General features: G+C 43.0%; 1 protein-coding gene across 1 annotated transcript in view; it reads right to left on the bottom strand.

Annotated features, from left to right (window-relative positions):
- The window catches only part of LOC145411233 (uncharacterized), a 74,452-nt gene that overhangs the window by 20,089 nt on the left and 39,324 nt on the right, over positions 1-15,039 (bottom strand). Inside the window, exon 3 of the mRNA XM_080281298.1 lies at positions 1,467-1,535. Coding sequence (XP_080137424.1) covers positions 1,467-1,535 — 69 coding nt within the window. The remainder of the gene's footprint in view (positions 1-1,466; positions 1,536-15,039) is intronic.

Genomic DNA, 15,039 nt, shown 5'->3' with positions numbered 1-15,039 from the left:
GAAGCATAATAGATGACATAGGGTAGTTTTTGATATTGCTGGCTGAGCCGTCCACGAGAAATTGGCCGGTGGAGTGGAAGAGCGTTATATATGCACTACCCTGTATACTGTATATTACATATGCGCTGCCCTGTATATTGCTTTTACCTTTACACTGCAGTTCCAGCTGAGTTTCTTACGCTAAGTACAGGGTGGGTCAAAATACCATGTACCCGTACCAATGATGATTCTCAGAAACACATTTGGTACAGCGTGTTTGTATTCATCATGTATGATCGTGTGTGATAAGCAACACTATAGTATTAACCCCTTCAGTTTCCAGACGTGTATTTTTGTTCAGTTTTTGTTGCTGTCACGTAATTTTTCTACAACCACATAATTTGGGTCAACATGTGAACGATCTCCTAATACAGAGGAGGTTACTGAAGGCTGCATCTAACCCTAGTAGTTACAAGTCTCTCCAATGCTGACTAAATTCGTCCGGTAACCACAGAAATAAAATGAAAGATACACCATCGGACTGAAGGTGCTACATATGTCTTCTAACAATAGCCTTTAATATTGCGCAAGTAAACCAATTTACGAATTTCTGTTATGCCAGTGTGGCTTCTGGATTCTGACAAACATTACTATATCCTGTGGCAGTGGCTATAATAGGTAATGTGCTGACATGATTGGCTGATCTAGTTACTTAAGACAAATTTATGCCTATCCACTGCACAGACCATGAAGGCAGATAACTACTATGGATTTAAGAGTAAGGATTGTGAGATTCTTCCACCTCCACTTCCCTTGGCTTATCATTAACAGTCAACTGTTATATGAGTGGCTGGGAATGAGACGGAGATGAAAAGAATTCTCGTCACACCAACTTGATCTCAAACTATCATCTCGCCTTCCTGAATGCCGAATTGTAGTAAGATATTAAGAATGGATTATAGTTTCAGTCAAGAAGGAATGCTATATGGAAAGGAATAAGATCCCTAGTATTACTCTGCCACTAATAAACGGAACTAACCAGACATATTTATTATCTCTCCGGATATAAGGTGGACGAAACATAGGCCATGTAAGTTTTTAGTGTTTCCTTATTGCTTGATAATTATATTAGTTGTGGAAAGTGTCAGATGTGCATTAACTGTAATTACGCATTTTTAGATTTGTTACTGACATTCGTCCTGTGAAAATGTCGCTCATCATCATCATCATCACCATCATCATCGCCATCATCATCATCATCCAGACCTCTTGTGGCACCTAAGCATGGGGTAAGGTAGGATACAGAAAGAAAGCGAACCCTTGTTAAAATATGAACTAACCAAAATCTGCCCAGTTAGGTGGGTCACCCATTTCAGGTGATACGGTGATCACGAACATGTAATCAGTAGTATCAAGACGCAATAGTATATGACATAAAAGCCAGTAATGAATATCTGAATATTTTGTTTTCTTAATTGGGTACTCACACAAGAACTGCAGCGGGTTTCTTCGTGTGGGGAAGAACAATCGGAAAATCGGATCCTCTTCTTGCTGCCCTGAGGAGAAGAGATGGAAGCTGTTTTGAGCTCTTCGCCCTGGGAAAGTGCATTATATATTACTGGCTGTGGCGAGTATGGAGAGTGAGAGAATGATTAGGTGACTGTATGTGAGTGACGTGGAGGAAGGGAGGGGAAATGGAAGACCGAAGATGAGATGGATGAATGGAGTGTAGAGGTGTATAAATGTAGGTGGTATGAGTTGGAGAGGGAACAGCCTAATGATGGAGGACGACGTGATGTGAAGGCGAATTGTTTGTGGCCACCCCTTCCGGGATTAAGGCATCTGACCATAGATAGATACATAGACAAACAGGGAGATAAATACACAGACAGATAGATAGTTACTCGGCGTTGCTTGGGTTAATCAGGTTATTACTCTAAAGATAAACACTTCACCTGCCAACCAGGAGGATGTGTTTTGGGTCCTCACTTTGTTTTGCATGATTGTCACAAAGTTCCTAAGAAATCCATTACTCTTCCAAGCCCCTCTTGTTTAAAATGAACCTTAGGATCATCGTTGACAAGTCTAAAGTATACCCATTTGAAATTCCAAGCCTAGAGAACCGTACGTTCTTTCCTGCCTAGGCGGGATTAGGGACAAGGGATGATACCCCCTCCCCCCACAGAACCCTCAAACGTGCTGCTTTGGTACTGGTCAGTTTCTTTCGTCTTTGTCTAAGGTCAGAGAAATTTCTGTCTTAATACGATGGTAACTGTGAATCACTTTTTTTTGTGTTTTCTTTCCGGGGAGTCAGGGTCAAGAACTGAGTCACTATCCCTGAACTCCTCGCTCTGTTCATATGCTGCTCGTGGCCTATTTGAGGACCACATCTGTACTCTTGCAAATATTAATCATCCAGCTAGGAAACTGGCCTTGCATAACAGCAGACCATTGGATTTTTTTTTTTAATTCCAAAATATCTCTAAAACGGCACACAAAAATGGACTATTCATACTAGATTCTCTGGTAAATGAACAAAGTCAAGGGAAGAACATTGTGACTGGCCAGGTTAGCATGGAAATAAACTCGCACGTTATAGAGTCTAATATTAACCGGTCAAGGTTTCTAGGTCGTGAGGTAAAAAAAAAAAAAAAAGTAGTACATGACAAAAGGACAGTAGTGCAGGAACAGTAGTGCAGGAACAGTAGTGCAGGAATAGTAGTGCAGGGACAGTGGTGCAGGAACAGTGGTGCAGGAACAGTGGTGCAGGGACAGTGGTGCAGGAACAGTGGTGCAGGGACAGTGGTGCAGGAACAGTGGTGCAGGAACAGTAGTGCAGGAACAGTAGTGCAGGGACAGTGGTGCAGGGACAGTGGTGCAGGAACAGTGGTGCAGGAACAGTGGTGCAGGAACAGTAGTGCAGGAACAGTAGTGCAGGGACAGTGGTGCAGGGACAGTGGTGCAGGGACAGTGGTGCAGGAACAGTGGTGCAGGAACAGTGGTGCAGGAACAGTGGTGCAGGAACATTAGTGCAGGAACAGTGGTGCAGGGACAGTGGTGCAGGGACAGTGGTGCAGGAACAGTGGTGCAGGAACAGTGGTGCAGGAACAGTAGTGCAGGAACAGTAGTGCAGGGACAGTGGTGCAGGGACAGTGGTGCAGGGACAGTGGTGCAGGAACAGTGGTGCAGGAACAGTGGTGCAGGAACAGTGGTGCAGGAACATTAGTGCAGGAACAGTGGTGCAGGAACAGTGGTGCAGGGACAGTGGTGCAGGAACAGTGGTGCAGGGACAGTGGTGCAGGAACAGTGGTGCAGGAACAGTAGTGCAGGAACAGTAGTGCAGGGACAGTGGTGCAGGGACATATGTGCAGGGACAGTGGTGCAGGGACAGTGGAGTAGGGAGTGGTGTAGGGACAGTGGAGTAGGGACTGCAGTGCAGGGACAGTGGTGCAGGGACAGTGGTGCAGGGACAGTGGTGCAGGGACAGTGGTGCAGGGACATATGTGCAGGGACAGTGGTGCAGGGACAGTGGTGCAGGGAGTGGTGTAGGGACAGTGGAGTAGGGACTGCAGTGCAGGGACAGTGGTGCAGGGACAGTCGAGTAGCAACAGTGGTGCAGGCACAGTGGTACAGTGACACTTCTGGTACAAAAGCAGTGATATAGGGACAGTGGTTCAGGGACAGTGGTAGAGGGACAGTGCTTATCCTTGTATCACTCATTCACTTGCTCACACGCTGAGTTACTGTAACTTGCACAAGGATAAGTTAAGGCCTTACGGAGGAGGGGGAAGGGGTGTCAGAAAAAAAGAATAAAAGAAAGTTTGCACAGTCGTGGACCAACACCCGGACAGTGTTTAGGTAGGGTGGGCCTCCCATGAGTCCCCCAGCCATGAAAATAATAAAAGGTGTCCATTGTCTTATTCTATTGTATGTGATATGTGAGACTTCTTAGCATTTTCTAAACAATAAATTCTGTATATATATGAAAATATCTTCAGTATATTCAATTTCATCCTGTTGGTATCAAATGTAGCACCAGTCGAGCAGGGCAGTACTCCCAAGGTGGGTAGAAAGCTGATGACAGGGAGAGCTGGAGCTCCCTTTTCATCAGCCCTCGGGACTAGTTCACGACCATCCCCCTTTGCTGAACTTTTTCAGTGTTTCAGTAACACAGAAAGTAGGCCAGCATACACTCCAATACAAGAATCTCTAAATGCCAACACCATACTACATGAACAGTACACACTACACTTCCTTAAAAAAAAAAAAAAAAAAAAAAATTGCCCACAGACTTTGCCTCGGAGTCCCCAGGGGGGAGGGAGACCACAAATGTCCCCACCGTACGCTCCTCTCCCGATGAGGACCCTATGAGTTGCCTGGAACCACTGTCTGATTCACTTCATCATTTATGCAACATTTGCGGCCTTTCCTCTGATTTTCTCTGTGTTGAACATCACCTCTCCTCATCTAAACCTCACCTTTTCTTTTTAACAGAGACAGCTGTCTGAAGCAATTGACAGCAAACCCTTTTCTGTATCCTCCTACTTTCTTTTTACTCATTTCAGAGCCAAAGGTGGCTGTTGTGTATATGTATGCAACGCCTTATCTTGCTCTCGTGTTCCTGAACTTGATTCTTCTTAATTTTATACCCTGTCATTCTCTGACTAAATATGTCTGTACTGTTTACGTATCCCCTAATTCTACTATTAAAACTTCTTTGACTGTCTTACTTCTACAATGGAACACATTCTATCCATTTCTCCTTTCTCTGAAATCTCCATTCTCCGAGACTTCAATGTTCACCAGCACCTTCGGTTCTCCTCTCCTTTCACTGATCCACCTGGTGGGGTAGGCGGTGGCTCAATGGGGTAGGCGGTGGCTCAATCGGTAGAGGTGGCCTGCAGTCCTTACGGACCCAGGTTCGAATTCCGGCTGGGGCAGGGAACAGTTTAAGGATTTGAATTTCATTAAATCAGGCTTTACTAATCTACCAGAAGACCCGCCGACATTTCGTAAAAATACCCCCGCTAATACCAATACACCAGTCCTGTATGAGACAGCCCTAGCATGTATTCAATATGGTCGGTGGATGTTAGCGCCGAAGTGGTGACATGTAGAGGTGTATGGTATGTAGGAGGACTGCTGGGCCTTGATAGCAGGCTGTGAAGCCTATGCCCAGAGTCGGACACATAAAAAAAAAAAAAAAAAAATCCTACATCTTTATTATCCTTAATGACCTAGAGCAGCTTGTACAGCACCCTACCCATATCCCTGACTGCCTTGGAGAGAGCTCCAATATACTTGACCTCTTTCTTACAACTAATCCTTCTACTTACACTGTTATTCTTTTCTCTTTGTTGGGCTCCTCTGATCACAGTCTTATTACCTTAATCTGTTCTATTGCTCCGGTACAGCTTGTGGACCCTTCAAAGAAACGGCGACTGTGGCACTTTAGAGCTGCAGATTGGGAGGCCCTCAGGCAGTACTTCTTTGATTTTCCCCCAAATGATTAGTGCTTCCATGGCCGGGAGCCATATGAGTGTGCCTTGTGCATTACAGAGGTTATTCTCTCGGGCATGGAAGCATATACATTCCTTTCTCATATCCTTTGACTAATGCAAGAAAGCCTTGGTTTAATCACGCTTGTTCTAATGCTGTCCACAACAAGGAGAGGGCCCGTAAAAGGTACCAGAGCCAACCCACCCCCGAATCACAATTTTTTTTTTATGTTTCTGCCCGGAATCATGCTAGGTCTGTTCTTCTCTCTGGTAATAATTTCATCCGTACTAAATGCTGTCAACTCTCCAACTCAAATTCTTCCCGCTCCTTCTGGGACCTTGTCAAGAACATTTCTAACAACTTTACCTCATCATCCTTCCCTCCTCTTTTCTACTCTGATGGCTCTGTAGCTATTTCCTCTACTGATAAAACAGATCTCTTCATTGAAAAACTCTCCTCCAATTCTAACTTAGATGATTCCGGTGCTGTTCCTCGATCACTTCCCCCCTGTGACTTCCTCATTGTTGACATTAAAATTTCTTCAGCTGATGTATCTTCTGTCATCACTGGCCTCAATACTAACAAGGCATATGGTCCTGATGGAGTCCCTCCTGTTGTCCTCAAGAACTGTGGTTATGTGCTTACACCCTGCCTAGGTAAAATCTTTTGCCTTTGTCTTTCAACGTGAACCTTTCCTTCTTGCTGGAAGTTTGCTCAATTCAGCCAGTCCCAAACAAGGGTCACCATTCCCAACCCTCTAATTATCGTCCAATTGCTTTAACATCATGTGTCGATTTTTGAGTCTATTCTTAACAGAAAAATTTTAAAGCATCTTTCCTATCACAACCTTCTTTCTGATCGTCAGTATGGGTTCCATCAGGGACGCTCCACTGGGGATCTTCTGACCTACCTTTCAGACTTCTGGTCATCCTCCTTTCGGGACTTTGGCAAAGACTTTGTCATTGCCCTTAACATCTCAAAGGCTTTCGATCGAGTCTGGCATAAATCTTTGATTTCCAAACTGCCCTCTTACGATTTCCATCCTTCTTTCCGTGCCTTCATCTACAGCTTCCATTCTGGTCGTTCTATAGCCGCTGTTGTAGACGGCCATCGTTCTTCTCCTAGATCTATGAACAGTGGTGTTCCTCAGGGGTCTGTCCTATCACCAACTCTCTTCCATTTATTCATCAATGATCTTCTAAGCTGTACATCTAACCCTATCCACTCGTATGCTGATGATTCCATCCTTCACCTTTCCATTCGGTTCCCGCAACGTCCATCCCAGCAGTTACTGCAACAAACAAGGGATGAGGCTATGGCACTCCTAATGTCTGACTTAGCTCATATCCCTGACTGGGGTAAAAATAATCTTGTTTTTAATGCATCAAAGCCTCAGTTTTTACAACTATCAACTTGACAAAATCTTCCACAGGAGTACTTATTAAGTTTAACAATATCCAGCTCAATCCTGCATCATCCTTGAACATGCTTGGGGTATCATTCACTCGGGATTTATCTTGGAAACATCATATTACATTTCTGGTAAAATCTGCTTCCAAGAGATTAGGTGTGCTAAGCTGACTCCGTACCTTCTTTACCCCTGAACAATTGTTGACTTTATACATGGGATGTATTCGGCCCTGGATGGAGTACAACTCTCATGTGCGGGGAGGCTCCCCACATACAGCTCTTCTTAATAGGGTGGAGTCAAAGTTTTTTTGTCTCATTAATCCTGCTCCTCTTAGTGGCTTACTTCAACCTCTGTCTCTTCGCTACATTGTTGCCTGTTTATCTCTTTTCTATCGCTGCTTCCATGGTCATTGCTCCTCTCAACTGTCTGCTTGCATCCCTCCATCTCTACGACTGGTTCGTAGCACCCATCTAGCAATAAACTCCCATCCCTTTTCTGTCCAGGTCTCTAATCCAAGAGTTAACCGTTACTCCCAGTCCTTCATTTATGCAACAGGTCAACTCTGGAACTGTCTTCCCCTGTCTGTATTTCCTACTTCCTATGATCTCCAGTCTTTCAAACGCAGTGTGTCCAGGCATCTCGAAATTAACGGATCTTGAATCTGACTCTCTTTTGTATTTTTTTTTTTCTTGGAAGGAACTGTTTTGCGGGCTCCTAGCCTTTGGTTCCTTCTTCCTCGCATAAAAAGAAATGGCATCGGTATATTTGGAACTGGAAGATGCGAAGGGATAAATTGGTATAAGGAAAAGATATAACACTAAAAATTATGAAGTATAAATAAATATATTATCCAAGCTGAGAAGAATAATTATATCCCTGGAAATCAAAGTGATTAAGAAGCTACTAAGCATTATGGTAAGGGATCTTAACTGTAATGTACGATAGAAGTGGATTTTATATATATATATATATATATATATATATATATATATATATATATATATATATATATATATATATATATGTGTGTGTGTGTGTGTGTGTGTATCATCAGCCGTTGAGGTCCACTGCAGGACCGCTCTATATCTACCGAAGCAACGACGATACAGCCAGTGTATCTTTATGCAGTGGCTTAGGCTCTCTGGTAGAAACTGTATGTTGGGTGAGAAGTGGTTGTGAGTGTGACCGTAGTGTTGCGGTGGCTTTGGATGTGTCTGTAGTCTGTGAACCAAGTGTAATCGCCCTGCCTTAAGCCAACTGGGGGCAAGCATACTAGAATGTGGTTCAACCACTGTACACCTTATGTCCACCAAAGCGGTCACACACACACACACACACATCTATCCACCAAAGCGGTCACACACACACACACACACACACACACACACACACACATCTATCTATCTATCTATCTATCTATCTGTCTCTGTCTGTCTGTCTGTCTGTCTGTCTCTCTCTCTCTCTCTCTCTCTCTCTATGACTCTTACTACTCTGCCCCCCTCCCTCAAACCATAGGTCTTTTTGGTCTTAAAATCTTCCTTGGGTCATGAAACCAAAAAAAAAAAAACACTCCAGTCCTATTTGTTCTAGTTCAATCTTTCTTTCTTCTCCAGAAAGACCATGTACCGGTACTGCTCATGCTTCTGAAGAGGGATCATAAGAGGTCCAGGAACTTTCTATTTCAGCTTTCACAGACTAATGCATAGTAGTAGTAGTTGTTGTTGTTCCCGAGGCAGTCTTGCCGAACAGCGCCGAGTCCCTAAGGAAGGCCATAGCCAAGACCGGGCTTTCCCACAGAGCTCTCAAGGAGTGTATGTTGTGTTGTTGGCATAGGTGATTGTGTGCAATGCATTATTCCATAATGTGCTTAATAATATGGGGTGCTGTGTTGCATTCTGGACAGGCATCACCAACGGAGTCATCCAGCCTCTTCTGGTAACTTAAGAGGGCTGGATGACGCCCGCATCTCATCCTGGCCAGGTGGACCCTGTCCTCACGAGGGAGGATTCGGGAGGGTGGATATTAGGAGGCCGTGGATGCAGCTGTGTGTTGTCTTTCAGTGACTGAATGAAGTGGCGATGATTTGAGTATGGATATGCTTTTGGAAGCTGGTCTGAGGTGGGCGAGGGGGGAGAGATGACAGTGGTTGTCTATGATATCGTGTGCTGGGTTTTGTTTTGATGTTCCTTGGTGTGTGTGGTTGTCCTGTCATGAAGTGCAGTGGATGTTCTGGGTTTGTGGAGGCTGCAGCGAGAATTTGGGTGACTCTCATATCTAGGTGATCCTTCACTTTGAGGACTTTGGTTTCTTGATATAGGTGGTCTGTGGGTGTAGTAGCTGTGCAGCCTATAATTATTTTTATGACCCTGTTCTGTATGGTTTGTAGAGTGTTGTAGTGTGTTTTAGTGAGGTTAGGAGCCCAAGCAGGGCTTGCATTATTTATCAACGGACGTATATATTGTTTGTATACTGTGGTGGTGGTTTCTTTGTTGTGTCCGAATGTTGTATGGGCAAGTGACCTTAGGGAATTGAGGCTTGGTGTTATTTTATTTTTAATGTTTGTGACGTGTTGTTTAAATGGCATTGATGTATTGTACATCACACCAAGGATTGTGTGTGTGTGTGTGTGTGTGTGTGTGTGTGTGTGTGTGTGTGTGTGTGTGTGTGTGTGTGTGTGTGTGTGTGTGTGTGTGTGTGTGTGTGTGTGTGTGTGTGTGGTAGGGGAGTGCTGTTTATGGTGAGGTGTGGAATGTGACTTCTGCTGTCCTATTTGTGAGAAGGGTCACTGTAGGTTAGGCTGGGGCTATTTTGAGCCTGTTTGTGGTAAACTATTTGTGTAGTTTGTTGAGATAAGGTTGGATGATGTGTGCAGCTGTGTTTGTGTTTTGATGTGTACATGTGAGTGTTACGTCATCTGCTTAGGAAGCTATGTGTTTCTGTGGTGTGTTCAGTGTGGGCATGTCGTGCATGTATACATTAAAGAGTGTACGGAATAAAACACATCCTTTGTGGATGCCATTTGTGAAGTTTCTGATGTTCGAAGACTGTTACATGTGCACATCTGCCTGCTATGTTGTTTGCCAGCGATCTTTTTGTGTTATTGTGCATGTTTTTGTTGAATATTTTGTTTGTGAGGTTGTGGCAGGGGATGGCATCAAAATCTTTGCTAATGTCTAGAATGCACAGTATTTGTGCATCCTTGTTTACTATCACCAGTGACCTGAAATTACCTCCAACCGGTGACCTCAAATGACCTCGGAGTCAACCTCACATAGCCAGTGTCCGAACTGGAGGCCATGTGAGTCTCCATGTCAAAAATTGGGCTGCAGGGGTACCCGGCGTTGCCCAGGCCATAAAGGCGAACACTCTACTGGTGACCTCAAATAACCGAGATCTGAAATTTGACCCCCCTAAAACCTTCCATCAGTCATAAGGATTCCAAATATGTATATTAAGGCCAGGTAAAATGAAAATTGAGGGAGTAGTTTGTGAACAAAGGGACAGACAGAAAGTGCCCTTTATATCTATCTGTCTATATCTCTTTCTCTCTCTCTCTCTTTCTCTCTCTCTCTCTCTCTCTCTTTATATATATATATATATATATATATATATATATATATATATATATATATATATATATATATATATATATATATATGTATGGAGCCTCTGTGGTACAGTGGTAATGTGCATCTCCCACCTGGTGGATGCAGGTTTGCCTCCTGCCAGAGCTGTAAAAACTTTGGGAAGCATTCACCGAGCCACTTGCTGCTTTGGCTGACATAAGGGCTTCTGTGGTTGAACCAGTGTTACATACCAGAATGCTTGCACCCAGTCAGCATAACCTGCCCTGTCCCGCTGACGTATATATGTGCCCGAAAGTTTTGTTGCTGTGACTCCCGTCGACATTTATAAATGCACCGCAAATGCAAGTTCCGTCATTTCCTCATTTTTCAAATTTCATGTGTAATTTTTGGTATGTATACGCGGGACACCTTCCTCTACCCGAGGCCAGGTGGAGACAATGCCTTACCCCTCATGACCTTCCCCCACAACACGCCATTATCTTGGCAACTCACCTGTTACCAGTGACGTGCCTAGTAAAGACATGTCGCGCCACGGTATGAAATTCAAGGCGAGAGTGATTCTCCAATCGATGACAATGTGGAGGACAAAGGTTACGTGGCGTTAGAGGAAGAATCGCGTAGAAGTGATGAGCAGGTAATGCTGCAAAGGAAGGTGCAGTATGTTTATGTGTTTGGTGAGTGAAACAACACTTATATCACCTATATTACTGTGTGAAAACCAATATACTCTTGTACTACATATAAATTTGTACCAAATGAATAAGTATCTACCTATTCTGAGTGGTCTGGAATAGTTACCCCTCCCATAGGAAATTGATACCCTCACCTGGCACCGTGTTCTCTCGAGCCTAGCTTGAGAGAACATGGTACAAGGTGAGGAGATTGTTACCTGTACTGGGCATTTCTAAGCTCAGGTGAACACTTTCTCTCTGAATTTTTGATGTTTCTTATAAAAAGCAGAGGTTTTAGCCAAAAAAAAAAATATATATATCTGCAGGGATTGTGGAGGGGGTCAATGGAGAAAAATCTACTGGGATGCGGTGGGTTAAGGTGGGCCGATTACACTTGGTTCACAGACTACACACACATCCAAGGTCACTCCAAAATTACAATCACATTACTCATAATCACCTCTCACCCTACATACCAGTCTCTACCAGACAGCCTAAGCCACTGGGTATGGATACATTGCTTGTATCGTCCCTGCTTCAGTAGGGATAGGCACATCCTGCAGTGGATACTCAACGGCTGATGGTGACTGTATATATATATATATATATATATATATATATATATATATATATATATATATATATATATATATATATATATATATATATATATATATATATATTTATTTATGTTTATTTATATTTATTTATTTATATATTTATATCATCATCATCATCAGTAGCAGCAGCCATTACAAGCCCACTGCTGGATAAAGGCCTCCCCCAACCTTCTCCTTGAAATCCTTGACTGAGCCAACCTTTGCCACATTTTCCCTGCAGAGATCTCCATCTCATCTCTCCACCTCCTGTCTGGCCTTTTTCTGCCACTCTTACAATCTCATAATGTCCAGTCAGTCAGCCTCTTCCTCCATCAGTCATCCATTATTCTTGCTACATGCCCTGCCCACCTCCATTTCTGTTCTTTTATAACATCTATAACATCTTTGACTTTAGTCTGCTCTCACCCAATTTCATTTTTTCCCGTCTCCTAAAGATATTCCCAACATTGACCTTCCCATTGCTCTCTAAGAACGGATTAATTTAATTTTCACCGATTTTGTCAGTTTCCAGGTGTCACAACCATACGTCATAACTGAAATTATATATTCGTTATATACTTCTCGTCTCATACAAACTGGCAAAGCTACTTTTCATAATGTCTCTATGTTTACCGAAAGCTTTCCATCCAGTTGAAGTGCGTCTTTTTTATTTCCCTATCACGGTCTTTCATTAATTTTAGTATTTGCCTGAAGTAATTGTACTCCTCGACTTTTTGAAGAATTTCTACGCTTAATCTGATAACGCTCTTTGGTGTTTGTGGATTAAACATTAGTTTTACTCCTGCTCGTTTTTAGCCATACTTTGAGACTTTCTCTGTTCGGGTCATTTAACATTTCTTGCAATGTCTCTGCTGTTTCTCAGAGTACGACATTGTCATTTGCAAATCTTAAATGATTTAACTTTTCTCCATCTATGTTCACTCCTTTGCTTCCCCAGTCTAGCTTCCTGAAAAATTTAATAGACGTGCTGTAAATAATTTTGATGAAATTGTATCTCCCTGACATACGTCCTTCTCAATCTATTTTTTTTTTCCGAGTCTTTATATAATTTAACAATAGCAGTTCCCTCTTTATATATGTTTTCGAACAGTTTTACAATGATCTCATTCACCCCTTGTCCTCGCAATGAATTTATAATTGCTATGTGCTCCATTGAGTCGAAAGCCTTTTCATAATAAACAAAACCTAAGGACAGTGGTTTATTATATTCTGTAGTTTTCTTAATTAGCTGATTCATTGTGTGTAGATGATTAGTAGTTAAATACCCGCTTTGGAATCCTGTCTGTTCACGAGGTTGGTCCTCCTCCAAAATTTTTGTTATTCTGTTCGTAAGGACTTTAGTGAAGAGTCTATAAATGAATTATATATATATATATATATATATATATATATATATATATATATATATATATATATATATATATATAGATATATATCATCATCATCATCATCATCCAATCCTACATTGCCCCATGAGGAGCGTGGGAGCCCGGGGCTAGGCAGTTGGTCCCGACATTTAAGATGAGAGAGACCACCCTCACTCATCCCTGAGTGGCATTACATGAGCAATCAACCCCATCCATTCCTTGGATATAAACCTTCACCGGCTCAATCCAATTGGAGTGCAATAATTACCCACTAAACCACCAGGCGCCAAAATTTGGTTATATGGTTACCACCCAGCGTAGTAAATGGTTTCCTGGTGTTCAGGAAACCATTTGGCTTGTCACTCAGTGTAGAGTCACCCACAGGCAGAAGGAAGAAGAAAGAATGAAGGAAAGAAAGACAGCTGAGGGAGTGTAAAGTCACCCGCAGACAGAAGGACAAGGAAAGATTGAAGGAAAGAAAGACAGAAGAGGATGGAAGGAAAGAAGGATGGAGGAGAGCAAAGGGCAGACACCCAACAGCTGCACTACATCGAGTGGGTGGATGGTGAGCGCCCCCACCCACCACTTATATATATATATATATATATATATATATATATATATATATATATCATCATCTGGGCCTCCTTTCCTACCCTAGAGTAGGGTGAGGAGAAGCAATGTCCAGACAGCCCAAATTTGCCCAATCCAGTGGGCCATGCATTGATTCACTCATCATTCAAGCCCTCGGAATCCAGGCTCTATTCGATACGCTAAAAACATTCATCAGGTTCTGTAGCTTCACATATACGTATCCGATTGAGTCATCCCGGACGCTGACACGTTAAAAAGGGGTGCCAAATCCCTGATCATGCACTTCTGACAACGTTCATCCAGCCAGCTCGATCTCATGTCAGTTCCCTAACCTCACAGGCTTCCAAACCTCTCTTCCACACACACTCATCCACCATATCTCTCCACCTTCTCCTTAGCCTACCTTGCCTCCTCCCTCCTTCAAATTCGCTGATATACCTTTTTCACCAATCTATCGTTATCCATTCTCTCCACATGACCATACCATCTCACTACACTCTCTTCGATTCTGGTGTCCACCGACTTCCTCACTCCACATCTTTCACGAATCACATTATTTCGTATCCTATCCACCCTCTGTATTCCACATACATTCCTCAGCAGTCCCATCTCCACTGCTATTACTCTTGACTTTTCATTTTCATGGCACACCATAGGCTCACATCCATATGTTAAAGTTGGCACTAACACTCCTTCATGTAAGACTCATGCAGCTGCAACACTCAAGCCTCTGTTTCTTGTCAAGGCCTTCATTGCACCTGCTACTTTTCTTCCTTGTGTCACTCTGCTTTTAAACTTCTTGCACATTTTCCTCTCTTTTCTATCACTGCACCCAGGAATTTGAACTCTCTCACCAATTCCAGTCTCTCTCCATTCACTTAAACATCGCACTGGGAGTCACCTTCTCTCTCATCCATACTAAATGCTCTCAACTCTCCAACTCGAATTCTTCCCGCTCCTTCTGGCACCTTGCCAAAAATCTTTCTAACAACTTTACCTCATCATCCTTCCCTCCTCTTTTCTACTCTGTTGGTTCTGTAGCTATTTCTTCTACAGATAAAGTAGATCTCTTCGCACAGACTTTCTCCTCCAATTCCACCTTAGACGATTCCGGTGCTGTTCCTCCATCACTTCCCCCCTCTGACTTCCTCATGGCTGACATTAAAATTTCTTCAGTTGATGTATTTTCTGCCATCACTGGCCTCAGTACTAACAAGGCATATGGGCCTGATGGGGTCCCTCCTGTTGTTCTCAAAAACTGTGCTTCTGAGCTTACACCCTGCCTAGGCAAACTCTTTCGCCTTTGTCTGT

The sequence above is a fragment of the Coenobita brevimanus genome, chromosome 88, assembly GCF_032717465.1.
Source record: "Coenobita brevimanus isolate Jiangsu-jjx chromosome 88, ASM3271746v2, whole genome shotgun sequence".
Classification (NCBI taxonomy): Eukaryota; Metazoa; Arthropoda; class Malacostraca; order Decapoda; family Coenobitidae; genus Coenobita; species Coenobita brevimanus.
The sequence above is the reverse complement of the archived record's forward strand: the minus strand, read 5'-3'. Positions and strand labels throughout refer to the sequence as shown.